Source organism: Gigantopelta aegis, chromosome 9, assembly GCF_016097555.1.
Source record: "Gigantopelta aegis isolate Gae_Host chromosome 9, Gae_host_genome, whole genome shotgun sequence".
NCBI lineage: Eukaryota > Metazoa > Mollusca > Gastropoda > Neomphalida > Peltospiridae > Gigantopelta > Gigantopelta aegis.
In genome coordinates this window covers 1,354,851-1,371,978 of record NC_054707.1, presented here as the reverse complement: position 1 = coordinate 1,371,978, position 17,128 = coordinate 1,354,851, and the positions used below count along the sequence as shown (strand labels likewise).

The 17,128-nt window shown below is 39.4% G+C and overlaps 1 protein-coding gene across 14 annotated transcripts in view; it reads right to left on the bottom strand.

Annotated features, from left to right (window-relative positions):
• Positions 1-17,128, bottom strand: part of LOC121380620 (ubiquitin carboxyl-terminal hydrolase 40-like) — a 65,500-nt gene that overhangs the window by 38,255 nt on the left and 10,117 nt on the right. For all 14 annotated transcript variants that reach the window (XR_005958976.1, XR_005958971.1, XR_005958974.1 and 11 more), the window contains exons 4-11: positions 15,694-15,819; positions 15,109-15,147; positions 10,916-11,062; positions 6,779-6,865; positions 6,320-6,376; positions 4,128-4,253; positions 2,942-3,076; positions 1,092-1,160 (exon numbers count right to left, since the gene is read on the bottom strand). Coding sequence is in view for 1 of the 14 variants with exons in the window: in XM_041509522.1 (XP_041365456.1) it covers positions 1,092-1,160; positions 2,942-3,076; positions 4,128-4,253; positions 6,320-6,376; positions 6,779-6,865; positions 10,916-11,062; positions 15,109-15,147; positions 15,694-15,819 (786 nt within the window). In the remaining 13 variants the exon portion in view is untranslated. The remainder of the gene's footprint in view (positions 1-1,091; positions 1,161-2,941; positions 3,077-4,127; positions 4,254-6,319; positions 6,377-6,778; positions 6,866-10,915; positions 11,063-15,108; positions 15,148-15,693; positions 15,820-17,128) is intronic.

Sequence of the window (17,128 nt, the reverse complement as noted above, 5' to 3'; positions counted from 1 at the left end):
ACATTTTTATTCACAGATCCCCTGTATACAGAATGTGATATATCTCAACACACTCCCAGGCTAGTAAATTACATATATTCTCTTCATCCACTCACCAGTTTTACCTGATATATAATGTTATAAACTAAATGTAGGGCAATGTGCCCAGTAAACTTCCTGTACTGTACAGGGCTAGCTCTGGCACTCACCAAATTTGACAATTGCTAATTTTATTTTAATTTGGCAAAATAATTTGTTGATTTTTGTAATTTTTTAAGTTTAAGTTTAATAAACAATTTGTCGAATTTTTTGGCTCACTCAGAGCTAGCCTTGGTACATACATATCATACCACACATGCTCAGGTGAAAACAAGGGGCTATAACAAATGCATCTATAACAAATTCTGATGATCTAAGCCAGTTTTGTGAAGTAATATAGGAAGTAAATATGATTTGTTTCGAAATCCTGTTATACTAATTACTCTAAGATATTAATAAGTGATGGTTTCGCAGGCATCTTCACCTTGTTTATGCTTGCTAGGTCCATCATGTTGTTTTGTTTAACGACACCTCTAGAGCATATTGATTAATTAATCATCAGTTATTAGGTGTCAAACATTTGGTAATTAAGACACAAAGTCATCAGAGGAAACTAGCTGCATTTTTTTTATTAGCAGCAAGGGATCTTTTATATGTACTTTCCCAAAGACAGGAAAGCACATACCACAGCCTTTGACTGGTTGGAAGGAGAAAAACCCAACCATCTGAATGGATCCACCGAGGTAGTTTGATCCTGTGACGCAAGCGCCTGAGGCGAACACTCGACTAACTGAGCTAAATCCCGACCCACGCGTAAACAAAGAATAGCGAGTAATCTGATTATAAAATTACAAAGAAACACGTACAATATATACACACGTAAAACAGATAAGCCATTCCAATTTTACTTAATAAAACTAAAACGTAGAGTGTAGAACTGTGGAAAATAAACATATTAGATATGGTATATGTATTTTAATGTTTATTATACAAGTAGATTTTTTCAACCAATGCTGTTATTTTATTTAAGAGATACATGTCTGTTAAAGTAATGGAAAGCTGAAATAGTTCACCTTATTAATCGAACCATATCGCTTCTTGAAGAGCTTATTCCAAGAGTGCCCAGTCTGATTGCAAATCTCCTGCAATTGTTAATAAAATGAAAAACAAACACACACAAAAAGCACAACAATTTGTTTCAAAAAGAAAAATGGATGAACAATTACACTGTTTGCCCATTACTCTCACAAGTTTAGTTTTGTACAACTCATTTCTCATTGTCAATAAAATAATTATTTATTGTATCAGAGATGTCATTAAGAGCGGCTGCTGACAATATTTTGCCACCTATTTAATAAATCTTCGCCAGGTATAAAATAATACGGCATAAATACTTCATGAATGTTAGTATTCAAAACACAGTTTGCACATGTTGATAACCTTGCGACATGCATGCAGAGTTCACAATAAAACAGATTTTAGTTTAGCCGATTTTCAGTTAAAAAAACGTAAAGTTTGTTTTGTTCTGTTTAACAACACAACTGGAGCATATTGATTAATCATCGGCTATTGGATGTCAAACATTTGGTAATTCTGACTCGTAGTCAACAAAGGAAACCAGCTACATTTTTTCTAATGCAGAAAGGCATCTTTTATATGCACTTTCCCACAGACAGGAAAACACATACCATGACTTTTGTCCAGTTATGGTTTACTGGTTGGAACGAGAAAAAACCCAATCAGCTCAATGGATCCATCGAGGTAGTTCGATCCTGCAATGCAAGCACCTCAAGCGAGCAATTGACTTGAGCTAAATCCTGTCCCCGATTTTCAGTTAAGTTGAGGGTTTCTTTGAAAATTATTAAAAGATGATTATTTTAAGGATAAGTTTATTAGCCAAAGACTAAATATTTAGCCACTTTGCATCAAAATTAACATTTGGCTAATTTGGAAATGGAAAAGATGAGCCATGGCTTTGTAAAGTTTGTCCCTGATATGTTAATATAGCTGGTAATGAATGTATGGTGTTAATATTGAAGATAAACCAGCCTTGACTTGAGGCTGGTAGGTACTGGGTTCATATCCCATGCTGTCATGCTGGTACCGGCTCCAACCCAGAGTGAGTGCAGCGCTAGGTTAAATGGGGAAGTGTAAGACCACATTCACCCACTTCACGGGTACGATTATGGGTGTGTCTCCCGAGTGTATGACCACATTCACCCACTTCACGGGTACGATTATGGGTGTGTCTCCCGAGTGTATGACCACATTCACCCACTTCACGGGTACGATTATGGGTGTGTCTCCCGAGTGTATGACCACATTCACCCACTTCACGGGTACGATTATGGGTGTGTCTCCCGAGTGTATGACCACATTCACCCACTTCACGGGTACGATTATGGGTGTGTCTCCCGAGTGTATGACCACATTCACCCACTTCACGGGTACGATTATGGGTGTGTCTCCCGAGTGTATGACCACATTCACCCACTTCACGGGTACGATTATGGGTGTGTCTCCCGAGTGTATGACCCTACATGGTGGATATTAGCTGACATACAGTGCAGGTTCCGTGTACCAATGACATTGCTTCACTCTTAACATTTCATCACTGACCACTCTACTTACGAAACATAACATTATTGAAATGTGATTAATTTAAGGAACATTTTATCAGCCAAAGAGAAAATTGCTAATTTGACAATGGACAGGGTGAGCTGTGGTATTGTAAAGTTTGTCCCTGATATGTTGATATAGCTGGTAGTTAAGGTATGGTGTTAATATTTAAGGTAAACCATTGAAACTGTTATTTTCAGGCTTCGGAATCAAGTTGTTTCTGTCCTTGGAAGAGCTGTGTGCTGGGACAACATTCTTGAATTCAACTGTGGATTAAGATTTCATCACTGAGCTCTCTACTTACGACGCAGAGCTTGTTTATGTTCATTGCCCTGTGAGGATGTCTCGACAGAATCTGGTGACACAGGTCAACTGGCGAGTCGTACTGGATGTCGCCTGTGGCCGAGGCACAGCGGGGAACCTCCAACGCTGCGCTCTCCTAAAAAATAATTCAAGTCTTAACAAGGTTTGAACCAGACTCAGGTGACTATTGGCAATATGGCAAATCTGATCAGCTAATCGTTAGCCAAATTCAAGTTTAAGTTAGCCAAACTGACAGAATGGCGGTTGATCCACAAAAAGGGAACATATTAATCAAATTTGCTTTTTGTCAAATTAATAATGAAATATCTTTGCCAAAGCTATTTGGCGAATTACAGTTTAAACCCTCTGTTAATATTCATTATTGTGAGTATTCGATATGGCGCTCACACACAAGTAATAAATTACACAAAACATTTTGAAAATAATTAAAATTGAAAAATGCATATTTCAGTTAGACAGACAGAATCTCTTTAAACAGAAGTTGAATTTGATTGCTCAGTGTTATTAATACTCAAAGTAAGCAATAGTCACACAATGGCCAACTAATGTAAAGCAGTGAAAAGCTTACCCTCTACTTTGCAAAACTTTACCCAGTGTTTGGTTGAATGTTATGTTCACCTATGGTCTTTGTGTTGTTGGCACATATCAATAGTCTCTCAAAATACAGTTTAAGAAGATATATTCTGATTAAAAATATTTAATCTATAATATAATATGCCTTGCAGTTTTACAAGTTTCTAATTGTTCTGATCATGGGTCTTTTGATCTGCACTGCTGATCACCTGCTTTGTACTTAACCAATGCCACACTTAGCAAGGAGCTTTTTACACTCAGGTCCATTCGACTACCGTACACACACTGTGCTAAATAGTTAGCCAAGTGTGTGAACGGTAAATTGATGAATTCCATAAATACAATGGCAATGGAAGCCGTCATCTTTGTCACTTAACACAGAAATGGCTATATACATCACAGGACCAGTCGACTACCGTACACACTGTGCTAAATATTTCATACAAAGATGAATTCCATAAATACAATGTCAATGGAAGCTGTCATCTTTGTCACTATCAGTTTTCGGGCAGCATTAAAATCCTGAATTCCAGAAACGTGGAGCATTTTCACGTCTGAATGACATGTGATGATGTTCACAATGAAACACTTACAGGTTTAACCCAGTTACCGAGGTTATCAACATCTCGGATGTAGGCGTGGTAGTGGCCGCCGTGAGCACTCCCACGGTGAATCACCACAGAAAACAGTTCATATTCCGTCACATCCGAGGGCATTTCCTGAAAACAGATCAAACAAACTGTTCATTGTAATGCAGTAACCTATCAGGACTTAAACGTTTTTGTTTTTATTTGGTAAATGTCTGGAATATTTGTGTTGTGTACATGTAATAGTTGTTGTTTTGTAATATATTAGTCTATATACTTTGTATGTGCAAACCAAAAATCAAAATAAAGAATTAAAAACAAAATAAACTGAATAATTACAACAAAAAAACCCACGTCCCACCCCCCCCCCCCCCCCCCCCCCCCCCCCCCCCCAAACAAATCAAACATGTAGGTTGTTTATTATCATTGTGGATTGCTATTTTTACTGGTTTTCTCAGATTGCTTGTTAGTTTTATTTGTAAATGTAATGTAGCTATACACAAAATTTCAGCTCAATATCTCACGGCATTGTGAAAAAATATCTGGAAAACTCTATGTGGGACAGACAGGACAGAAATTAAACCTATTGTCCTCTCCGGTTGGACTGGTTAGCAGACTAATAAGGAGGCCACTATTTTGAAACATACCAAATACCCATGCAATACCCTCCCATATGCTGAACAAACTCAAATACCCATGCAATACCCTCCCATATGCTGAACAAACTCAAATACCCATGCAATACCCTCCCATATGCCGAACAAACTCAAATACCCATGCAATACCCTCCCATATGCCGAACAAACTCAAATACCCATGCAATACCCTCCCATATGCTGAACAAACTCAAATACCCATGCAATACCCTCCCATATGCCGAACAAACTCAAATACCCATGCAATACCCTCCAATATGCTGAACAAACTCAAATACCCATGCAATACCCTCCCATATGCTGAACAAACTCAAATACCCATGCAATACCCTCCAATATGCTGAACAAACTCAAATACCCATGCAATACCCTCCCATATGCTGAACAAACTCAAATACCCATGCAATACCCTCCCATATGCTGAACAAACTCAAATACCCATGCAATACCCTCCAATATGCCGAACAAACTCAAATACCCATGCAAAACCTTCCCATATTCCAAACAAACTCAAATACCCATGCAATACCCTCCCATATGCTGAACAAACTCAAATACCCATGCAATACCCTCCAATATTCTGAACAAACTCAAATACCCATGCAATACCCTCCCATATGCTGAACAAACTCAACATGATTTTCCTTTGTCTGTGAAGTTGATACCCATCATCGCGTCAGTAACAGATACAATTGTCATGAAGCAAACCAACCATATTGAAATGTTTTATGCTGAAGAGCTCTTGTTGCGAAAATGACACGGAGGGAAATGAATATTTGCTTAAAATGACACGAAGGGAAATGAATATTTATTTAACGACACCTCAACACATTTTAAACTATTCAAATCTAGTATCAACAAAACAATGTGATTTAGATACCTGATCTAGAGAAAGGAAACTTGATGTCGCTACATAGCAAGTTATCTTTTATATGCACTTACCCATAGACAGAACAGTTGATATGAAGAAGACCTTTGATCCAGTGCCTTACTGAACCTAAGATGAGTATTATAGCACTGAGTAATATCGTTGAGATATAAATTACCGTATGTAGAGAGTATCACCGATGGCACTTTTGTGCTGTCGATAAAGCTCCTCAACAATGTCGAAATGTATACAACTGGTGTACATTATCTGTCAATATTCAATATTTGCACATTTAAAAGATGTCTACATATAACAAGATAGTCTTTCAGTCAGGTTAATTTCCTGCAAATGTCACCCATTGCAATTCTTTAAAAAAATTCTGTGGGAGACAAATTCTTAAGTTCGAGCCCTGGGAAATGCTATTATTTCAGCTACATTGTACAATGACCTAGAAATCAAACGAGCAATTGCGTAATGTAGCTATGCGTATGATGTCAAGTCATAATCTGATAGTATACATTTATGACTGCTTCAATCTGTCATCACAATCGGCCAATAGAAACAGTGTTAGCAGGATAAAACATTTCAACCCTTCACCTAGTGGATGTATTCAGGGTAAGATGACCCTAACAATGGTTATGCTTTCAACTCGGGGAAGTCTAGCATTTTCTTACCTCATCCAAGAACTCTTTCATATTGATTGACATAGGAAATGTAAACTTTCCAGTCTCCTGAAAAGAAAAAAACCACCCAGGTAACTTAAAGCAAATTAAATCATTCAAAATGTTGACTCCATTACTCAAACATCAACTTTGTACTCTACACACAGAAATATTCTGTGATCCACCTTGGTGTCTCAAATCTTTTTTTCATCCTTTTCTACAGAATGACTCTTAGTATTGGGTTAACAGGAGGATATGTAACACCCTGAGGCACGTAGCTCACATTATGGGTGATGTATGAAGCATCACCTGTGTACACCAACCTCAGAGCAATTCAACACAAAGCCTATTGCATGACATTAACATTAAACATTAATCGAGCCTGCGACGCAAACACCTCAAGTGAGCACTCAACCAACTGAGCTAAATGCTGCCCCCGAAGAGACAAAAAGACAACAAGTGACTTCTTACCTTGTAGCGTTCCATTTTCCTGAAGTTGTAACTGAACCGCAACAGTGAGATGGTCAGTATGGGAGGCAAGCTTCTTATTTTAGTTCCCTGCAAGTAACAATCAATGTCATTGGTTAATCCAGCAAAGAAAACATTTCTACAAACAAAATGATAATATTAAAACATGTTATCAGTGGCTGAATGCAATTACCATTTTATGCAGAGCAATTATTAGAGTTGCATACTTGCCATTGTTAAATATTAAAGATAAAAGCTAGTTATGTTGAACAACACCACTAGAGCACACTGATTTTGTAATGATCAGCTACTGGATGTCAAAAATTTGGTACTTTTTAGCACAGTCTTTTCCATTAGTAGCCAAAAAAGTTAAAGCTTGTTTTGTTTAACGACATCACTGGAACACACAGATTAATTAATCATTGGCTATTGGATGTTAAACATTTGGTAATTCTGATATATAGTCATCAGAGAAAACCTGCTACATTTTTCTTAATGCAGCAAGGGATGGTTTATATGAACTTTGCCATGGTCAGGATAGCACATACCACGGCCTTTGATACACCAGTCATTGTGCACTGGCTGTAACGAGAAATAGCCCAATGGGGCAACTGACAGGAATCAATCCAAGACCGACCAAGAGCTTTATCACTGGGCTAGGTGCCACCCCTTGCCAAATATTATGATAGTTAGCTAACGACAACTCATAAAAGGAAACGCCTACTTGTTTAACACCACCTCAACACCTTTTAAACTACGGCTATTTTGTGTCTAAAATATATCGTTATTATGACACAGGTTACTACAGAGAAGAAATCTGCCCCTGCCACAGAAGCTACTGTTAATGATAAGCTGCAAAGTATCTTCTATATGCACTTTTCTAAGACAGGACAGTACATACCATGGGACACTGGTTGGGATGAGACAAATACCCTGAATCCACAGAGGGTGATCGATCCTGCGACCCTCCAGCCCTCAAGCGAGCTCGCTACCATTCAGCTACATCCCACCCCAGTCGATGAAGGACAATGAAGTAACAGTGCTATTTCAAAGCACATCCTACGATTGAATTGATGATGTGTCCATTAGTACAGGGTTCCTAACGTAGCCCAGTGATAAAGCGCTCGCCTAATGTATGGTCCAGGGCTCATCCTGTACATTGGCAAATAAGCCAATAGCTCATTTTTATACAAAATGGCTACAAAATTTAGTCTAATAAAATATGCCTCAAATTAACCACATTCAAGAAACTACTCTACATTTCTGAAAATTGGCTTAACCCAAATTTGTTACAGTGTGAGCCCTGATGGTCAGTTTGGGATTGATCCACTTGGGTTAATTCTAATTCCAGCCAGTGCACCACAGCTGGTAAATCAAAGGCCGTGGTATGTGCTATCCTGTCTGTGGGCCACTTGGGTTATTTCTAATTCCAGCCAGTGCACCACAGCTGGTAAATCAAAGGCCTCTGTATGTGCTATCCTGTCTGTGGGCCACTTGGGTTAATTCTAATTCCAGCCAGTGCACCACAGCTGGTAAATCAAAGGCCGTGGTATGTGCTATCCTGTCTGTGGGCCACTTGGGTTATTTCTAATTCCAGCCAGTGCACCACAGCTGGTAAATCAAAGGCCTCTGTATGTGCTATCCTGTCTGTGGGCCACTTGGGTTATTTCTAATTCCAGCCAGTGCACCACAGCTGGTAAATCAAAGGCCTCTGTATGTGCTATCCTGTCTGTGGGCCACTTGGGTTAATTCTAATTCCAGCCAGTGCACCACAGCTGGTAAATCAAAGGCCTCTGTATGTGCTATCCTGTCTGTGGGCCACTTGGGTTATTTCTAATTCCAGCCAGTGCACCACAGCTGGTAAATCAAAGGCCTCTGTATGTGCTATCCTGTCTGTGGGCCACTTGGGTTATTTCTAATTCCAGCCAGTGCACCACAGCTGGTAAATCAAAGGCCTCTGTATGTGCTATCCTGTCTGTGAGCCCTTGGGTTATTTCTTGGGTTAGGCCGTGGTATTCTAATTCCAGCCAGTGCACCACAGCTGGTAAATCAAAGGCCTGTCTGTATGTGCTATCCTGTCTGTGGGCCAAAGGCCTTGGGTTATCCTTCTAATTCCAGCCAGTGCACCACAGCTGGTAAATCAAAGGCCTCTGTATGTGCTATCCTGTCTGTGGGCCACTTGGGTTATTTCTAATTCCAGCCAGTGCACCACAGCTGGTAAATCAAAGGCCGTGGTATGTGCTATCCTGTCTGTGATCCCTTGGGTTATTTCTAATTCCAGCCAGTGCACCACAGCTGGTAAATCAAAGGCCGTGGTATGTGCTATCCTGTCTGTGATCCCTTGGGTTATTTCTAATTCCAGCCAGTGCACCACAGCTGGTAAATCAAAGGCCGTGGTATGTGCTATCCTGTCTGTGGGCCACTTGGGTTAATTCTAATTCCAGCCAGTGCACCACAGCTGGTAAATCAAAGGCCTCTGTATGTGCTATCCTGTCTGTGGGCCACTTGGGTTATTTCTAATTCCAGCCAGTGCACCACAGCTGGTAAATCAAAGGCCTCTGTATGTGCTATCCTGTCTGTGGGCCACTTGGGTTATTTCTAATTCCAGCCAGTGCACCACAGCTGGTAAATCAAAGGCCTCTGTATGTGCTATCCTGTCTGTGGGCCACTTGGGTTAATTCTAATTCCAGCCAGTGCACCACAGCTGGTAAATCAAAGGCCTCTGTATGTGCTATCCTGTCTGTGGGCCACTTGGGTTAATTCTAATTCCAGCCAGTGCACCACAGCTGGTAAATCAAAGGCCTCTGTATGTGCTATCCTGTCTGTGGGCCACTTGGGTTAATTCTAATTCCAGCCAGTGCACCACAGCTGGTAAATCAAAGGCCTCTGTATGTGCTATCCTGTCTGTGGGCCACTTGGGTTAATTCTAATTCCAGCCAGTGCACCACAGCTGGTAAATCAAAGGCCTCTGTATGTGCTATCCTGTCTGTGGGCCACTTGGGTTATTTCTAATTCCAGCCAGTGCACCACAGCTGGTAAATCAAAGGCCTCTGTATGTGCTATCCTGTCTGTGGGCCACTTGGGTTATTTCTAATTCCAGCCAGTGCACCACAGCTGGTAAATCAAAGGCCTCTGTATGTGCTATCCTGTCTGTGGGCCACTTGGGTTATTTCTAATTCCAGCCAGTGCACCACAGCTGGTAAATCAAAGGCCTCTGTATGTGCTATCCTGTCTGTGGGCCACTTGGGTTATTTCTAATTCCAGCCAGTGCACCACAGCTGGTAAATCAAAGGCCTCTGTATGTGCTATCCTGTCTGTGGGCCACTTGGGTTAATTCTAATTCCAGCCAGTGCACCACAGCTGGTAAATCAAAGGCCTCTGTATGTGCTATCCTGTCTGTGGGCCACTTGGGTTATTTCTAATTCCAGCCAGTGCACCACAGCTGGTAAATCAAAGGCCTCTGTATGTGCTATCCTGTCTGTGGGCCACTTGGGTTATTTCTAATTCCAGCCAGTGCACCACAGCTGGTAAATCAAAGGCCTCTGTATGTGCTATCCTGTCTGTGGGCCACTTGGGTTATTTCTAATTCCAGCCAGTGCACCACAGCTGGTAAATCAAAGGCCTCTGTATGTGCTATCCTGTCTGTGGGCCACTTGGGTTATTTCTAATTCCAGCCAGTGCACCACAGCTGGTAAATCAAAGGCCTCTGTATGTGCTATCCTGTCTGTGAGATGGTGCATACAATGGAAAAATGTAGCAGGTTTTCTCTCAAGACTATATGTCAAATTATCAAATGATGATTAATAAATCAATGTGCTCTAGTAGTGTTGTTAAACAAAACACACATAACTTTTAGTATAAGGTTCATACACTTTATCAACCAAATTCCATGACTATTAGATATAGTTTGTTTTGTTTAATGACACCACATCAATTTATCATCGGCTACTGGATGTCAAACGTGGTAATTTAAACATTTAACATGCAGACTTAGAGAAAATTTGCTACAGTTTTCCATCAACAGTAAATTCCCACAGGCTGTCCAGCACACATTTTCGTGGCCTAAAAAATTATATTTGCAAATTCTGTGACTTGCTAGAATTTCCAAGACCCGTAGGAACCCTGTAGTATGTCATTTACCTTTTTGGCATCGACCAGTCTCCGACAGACCTCACACCAGTACTGGTTTTTACCCTTCATCATCTCCATGTCACAAAACATCTGTTGAAACCCATCGACCAGCGAGTCGACTCCACCGACGGTCACCGTCAAATCTAAAAAGTCCTCCTGAAAATCAAACAAATATTCTTAAGTGGTAATGCTGCATATCATTCCCTTAAAGCAACAATATTAAATCAAACAAATATTCTTAAGTGTTAATGCTGCATCTCATTCCCTTAAAGCAAAAATATTAAATCAAACAAATATTCTTAAGTGTTAATGCTGCATCTCATTCCCTTAAAGCAACAATATTAAATCAAACAAATATTCTTAAGTGTTAATGCTGCATCTCATTCCCTTAAAGCAACAATATTAAATCAAACAAATATTCTTAAGTGTTAATGCTGCATCTCATTCCCTTAAAGCAAAAATATTAAATCAAACAAATATTCTTAAGTGTTAATGCTGCATCTCATTCCCTTAAAGCAACAATATTAAATCAAACAAATATTCTTAAGTGTTAATGCTGCATCTCATTCCCTTAAAGCAAAAATATTAAATCAAACAAATATTCTTAAGTGTTAATGCTGCATCTCATTCCCTTAAAGCAACAATATTAAATCAAACAAATATTCTTAAGTGTTAATGCTGCATCTCATTCCCTTAAAGCAACAATATTAAATCTTCTGAACTTTGACAAATTAGAGGTGGGACTTAGCCCAATGGTAAAGTGCTCTCCTGATTAATTTATCAATTTGCTCTAGTGATGTTGTTAAACAAAACAAACTTTTAATGCTGCATTTCAATCCTTCAAAGCAACAATATCAAATGATGATTCTACCCTGGTATAGACTGCATTACAGGGCTGCAAAAAATACTCACCCGCTCACCAAATGAGAGTAAAAATTCTAACGGATGAACTAAAAAATGCAACTACCAGTCTGATGGGCGATCTATCTTTTTCTCACTGACTGCATTATAATTTTTTTTTTTTTTTTTTTTTTTTAAACTTTTTATTATTATTATTTTTTTTTTTTTAGCATTGAATCCGCGACTACGCATCAGTCATGCAAGGATTCCAAACCATTCAAACAAATGTTTCAGAATGATGTCGAAACACACAATAATACATGTGCCGCACTGCCAAAAAATGACTTAAGAGTTCCGAACGGTGCAAGCGCAACATTCCGGAAACGGGTTATAGCGAAAACGGAATTGTGCCAAAACAGCCCCAAATAAAAATGGAACCTACCGTTGATTGAAACGGCACCCCACAATTTATATATCCACAAGATATTATTTTTTGCCATTACATTGAGGTGCTGTTACAGCCAAATCGGTTCCGTTTTTCGCCAACAAAAATGGTTCCATTTTGATAGTGGTTCCGATTTAGCCTAATTCCCAGGAAACAGGTGTATAAAAGAAATGTGAATAACATAGTCTTGATACAAATATTTTAACATGTATTGATTTGTCAATCACGGTTTGGGGTATGATTTCATTTGTTTGCCATGTGATGTTGATTACTTACCGAGTGTCCTTAATGTTTTTGTCATTAAATATATATACATACAGTGGCGTAGGAAGGTGCCAAAAAGTGTGTGTGTGGGGGGGTGGGGGAGGGGGCACACACACATATATGCACACACATACATGCTGCTACTGGATCAAAAAAAGTGGGGGCTTTCCCCCGTTTCCTATGCCAGTGATATTAAAATACTGCTAAACAAAAGTATATTTTCTATAGGCTGGCGGACTAATAGAAATTCTGGCGGATTAGTAAATTTTAGTTGGTTCTGGTCCGGCCGGCTTGTGAAATATTTTCCATTTCTGCACCCCTGCATTAATATTGGATTTTAAAATCTATTTCTTCTCTTTCATCTACTTTTGAAGGAAAACATGTTTTATTTAATGACGCATTCAACACATTTTATTTATGGTTATATGGGGTCAGACATATGGTTAAGGACCACACAGATATTGAGAGGAAACCCACTGTCGCCCCTTCATGGGTTATTCTTTTCGATTAGCAGCAAGGGATCTTTTATATGCACCATCCCACAGACACGATAGCACATACCACAGCCTTTGTTACACCAGTTGTGGAGCACTGGCTGGAATGAGAAATAGCCCAATGGGACTACCGACGGGGATCGATCCTAGTCTGATCTACTTTTGAGTGCAAAAACTTTACAAATCAAACGAGCCAATTGTTGCTAACAGAAATGTATACTACTCAAAAGAATTTAAGGGTCAGACGATATTTTCGACATTATTTTCTGAATGTCAATTATATTAGCTAGACCATAATGTCACGCATGGTATTGTTCCATTTTGACGAAAGTGGGTCTAAGCAACCCATAAATGAATTAAAATCCACTGTCATTGACACTGTCGACTAGTTCTAATGGCGAAAACATGCTTACATTTGCACGTAAATTAGGGCGAAAGCGAAAGGTCTGCTAAGTGCCCATAACTTGCTTTTTCACAAAGCGCTTCATTTGCACGTGTATTCCATGTTCCCAATGCTGAATTTCCGTATAATTGGAGCTTGCGTTCGTGTACGGTGCACACTCCAAATTCGACAATGGTACGACTTCAACTGACTATCGAAGATCGAGGAAGGGCTATTGCTTGGCTTCAGGATGGCAATACGCTAAGAAATGTTGCTCTGAGACTTGGTGTCAGTCAGAGTGTCGTTGGCCGACTGTGGCAACGGTACCAAGCAACGAATTCTGTTCGAAATCGTCCACGTTCGGGAAGACCCCGAAGCACTACAAATAGAGAGGACCGCTACATCACCAATATGGCTCTACGTCAACGCACAACCACTGCACGCCGATTACGTGACAATCTGCGGACTGCGACTGGAACTCCGAGTGTCTGATCAAACCATACGCAATCGTCCGAGAGCCAATAATCTACGCTGCCGTCGCCAGGCTGTTCGACCACCACTCCTACCACGTCACAGAACGGCCAGACGTCACTGGTGCACACTTCATCTGCGGTGGCAACGTGTTCAGTGGGGTCGAGTGATGTTCACTGATGAGTCCAGGTTTAGTCTCCAGTTCAACGACGGTCGGGTTCGTGTCTACAGACGTCCTGGGGAGCGCTTCGCTGACGTTAACGTTAGACAACGTCACCAGTTCGGTGGTGGCAGCGTCATGGTGTGGGGCGGCATCTCTATCCACCACAGGACCCCCCTCTATGTGGTGGATGGCAATCTGAATGGAATCCGCTATCTGAATGAGATTATCCGGCCGTTGGTTCTCCCAGGCCTTCAGCAGATGCAGGATGACAATGCCAGACCCCACCGCGGCCAGGGTTGGACTTTCTCAGACAACAAGGTATCGCCAGGATGGATTGGCTAGCCTTCGCCTGACTTGGCCCCAATAGAGCACGCCTGGGACGAATTAGGCAGGAGAGTTCGGGATAACCATGCCCCTCCGGCCAACCTTCATGATCTGGGTCAACTTCTTATGGCAGAGTGGCAGGCCATTCCCCAAGAGTTCTTCAGACGTCTGATCAACAGCATGAGGCAACGATGTGTCGAGTGTATTCGCGCCAGGGGTGGATTCACACACTATTAAACGAATGTTCTAATGTGTAAAATCCATGTTTGACAACCTTCAACTTTGACAGCATGTCATGTGACTTTCTTGTATACAGTGACGTTTATTTGTGGTTTTTTTGTAAATATGGAACAATAAATTAAATTTTTGGTGTAGTTTACATCATCAATCTAATACACTCTGAAACTTATTTGGTTATAAATTTTTGACCCTTAAATTCTTTTGAGTAGTATACAAGTTTAAGATAGTGTTAATAAAAGTTTTTATCAACAAAACTGTAAGACAGCTACATTTGTTTGTTGTTAAAAGTAGTGTGTCTGCTATAGGCAGTTTGTATCAGCCCTGCTGCCAATCGGTTATTTCGTGAATCTTTACACATTCTGAAATTAGAAGTCGCAAACATAAAAAAATACTAATTCAAATGCAAGTTTGAGGTAATTGATATTAAATATAATTCATGTAACTAAACAATCATGTAAACCGACATCTGGTTTAAGACCAAATTTTGAAATATTGTCCCCTGATATTTTTTCTTTGTCGACTAAAATTGTGATATTAACATTATGTATTCAAAAATATATATTAAATAAAATTACAAACCTCCCTTTCACTGATTTTCCCACACTGCATGCACGTAATCTGAAAAATAAAAATAAAGATTAGGACTTTCTTTTCCAATCAAGAAACAAGACTGAAATGCTAATATAAAGGAGAAAACCGAACCCAGCCAGGAAATAAGCAGAGAAATGTTTCGAGACATTCCCCAAGTAAGACAGAATTCTTCCACGAGTACATTTTGTTCAGTATCGTGTCGCAATTCGCTACACAACTTTCATAGATTGCTACACAATTTTGAAACATTAAACAGTAGGCTAATGGATGTCAAACATTTGGTAATTTTGACATATAATCTTAGAGAGGAAACCTGCTACATTTTCCATTGGTGGCAAGGGATCTTTTATATGCACCATCCCACAGACAGGATAGCACATACCATGACCTTTGATATACCAGTCATGGTGCATCGGCTGGAGTGAGAAATAGCCCAACAGGGATCGATCCCAAACCGATCGCGCATCAACAGAGCGCTTTACCACTGGGCTACGTCCCACCCCATTTTCAATTAAATATAAACATCACTAACCAAGATTTTTGAAAACAATGTGTCATAGAAGGATGAGTGACCTGATTAACGAGCTTGCCGTGATAAAGCTCCTTGATGAGGTTGTTTCCTCGGGTGCCAGCCAGCGAGTCTTCAATAGCCAGGAAGAGAATCCGGTTGAGCTCCTGGACATCATGTTGCTGCAGTTCCTGGAATCAAGAGTGAAGTCTTCAATCACATCACATTTATGTATAGAGGAAAAAACAAGAAAGGAGTTTACCATAAGTTATCTACAGTAAAAAATCTCCAGGACGTAATACTGAGATGCATCAGTAAGTAGGAAAAGAAGGAAGAAAAAAGAAAAAAAGGAGTTTACCATAAGTTATCTACAGTAAAAAATCTCTGAGACTTTATTCTGAGATATATCCATAATTAGTGAAAGGAAGGAAGGAAAAGAAGGATGAGAGAAATGTTTTGTTTTCACTCAATATGTTCAGATATGTTTGTTATATTCCATTAGACACACGGTTAAAGTTTGGTTTGTTTTCACTCAATATGTTCAGATATGTTTGTTATATTCCATTAGACACACGGTTAAAGTTTGTTTTGTTTTCACTCAATATGTTCAGATATGTTTGTTATATTCCATTAGACACACGGTTAAAGTTTGGTTTGTTTTCACTCAATATGTTCAGATATGTTTGTTATATTCCATTAGACACACGGTTAAAGTTTGGTTTGTTTTCACTCAATATGTTCAGATATGTTTGTTATATTCCATTAGACACACGGTTAAAGTTTGGTTTGTTTTCACTCAATATGTTCAGATATGTTTGTTATATTCCATTAGACACACGGTTAAAGTTTGGTTTGTTTTCACTCAATATGTTCAGATATGTTTGTTATATTCCATTAGACACACGGTTAAAGTTTGGTTTGTTTTCACTCAATATGTTCAGATATGTTTGTTATATTCCATTAGACACACGGTTAAAGTTTGTTTTCACTCAATATGTTCAGATATGTTTGTTATATTCCATTAGACACACGGTTAAAGTTTGTTAAAGTTTGGTTTGTTTTCACTCAATATGTTCAGATATGTTTGTTATATTCCATTAGACACACGGTTAAAAGTTTGTTTTCACTCAATATGTTCAGATATGTTTGTTATATTCCATTAGACACACGGTTAAAGTTTGGTTTGTTTTCACTCAATATGTTCAGATATGATTTGTTATATTCCATTAGACACACGGTTAAAGTTTGTTTTCACTCAATATGTTCAGATATGTTTGTTATATTCCATTAGACACACGGTTAAAGTTTGGTTTGTTTTCACTCAATATGTTCAGATATGTTTGTTATATTCCATTAGACACACGGTTAAAGTTTGGTTTGTTTTCACTCAATATGTTCAGATATGTTTGTTATATTCCATTAGACACACGGTTAAAGTTTGGTTTGTTTTCACTCAATATGTTCAGATATGTTTGTTATATTCCATTAGACACACGGTTA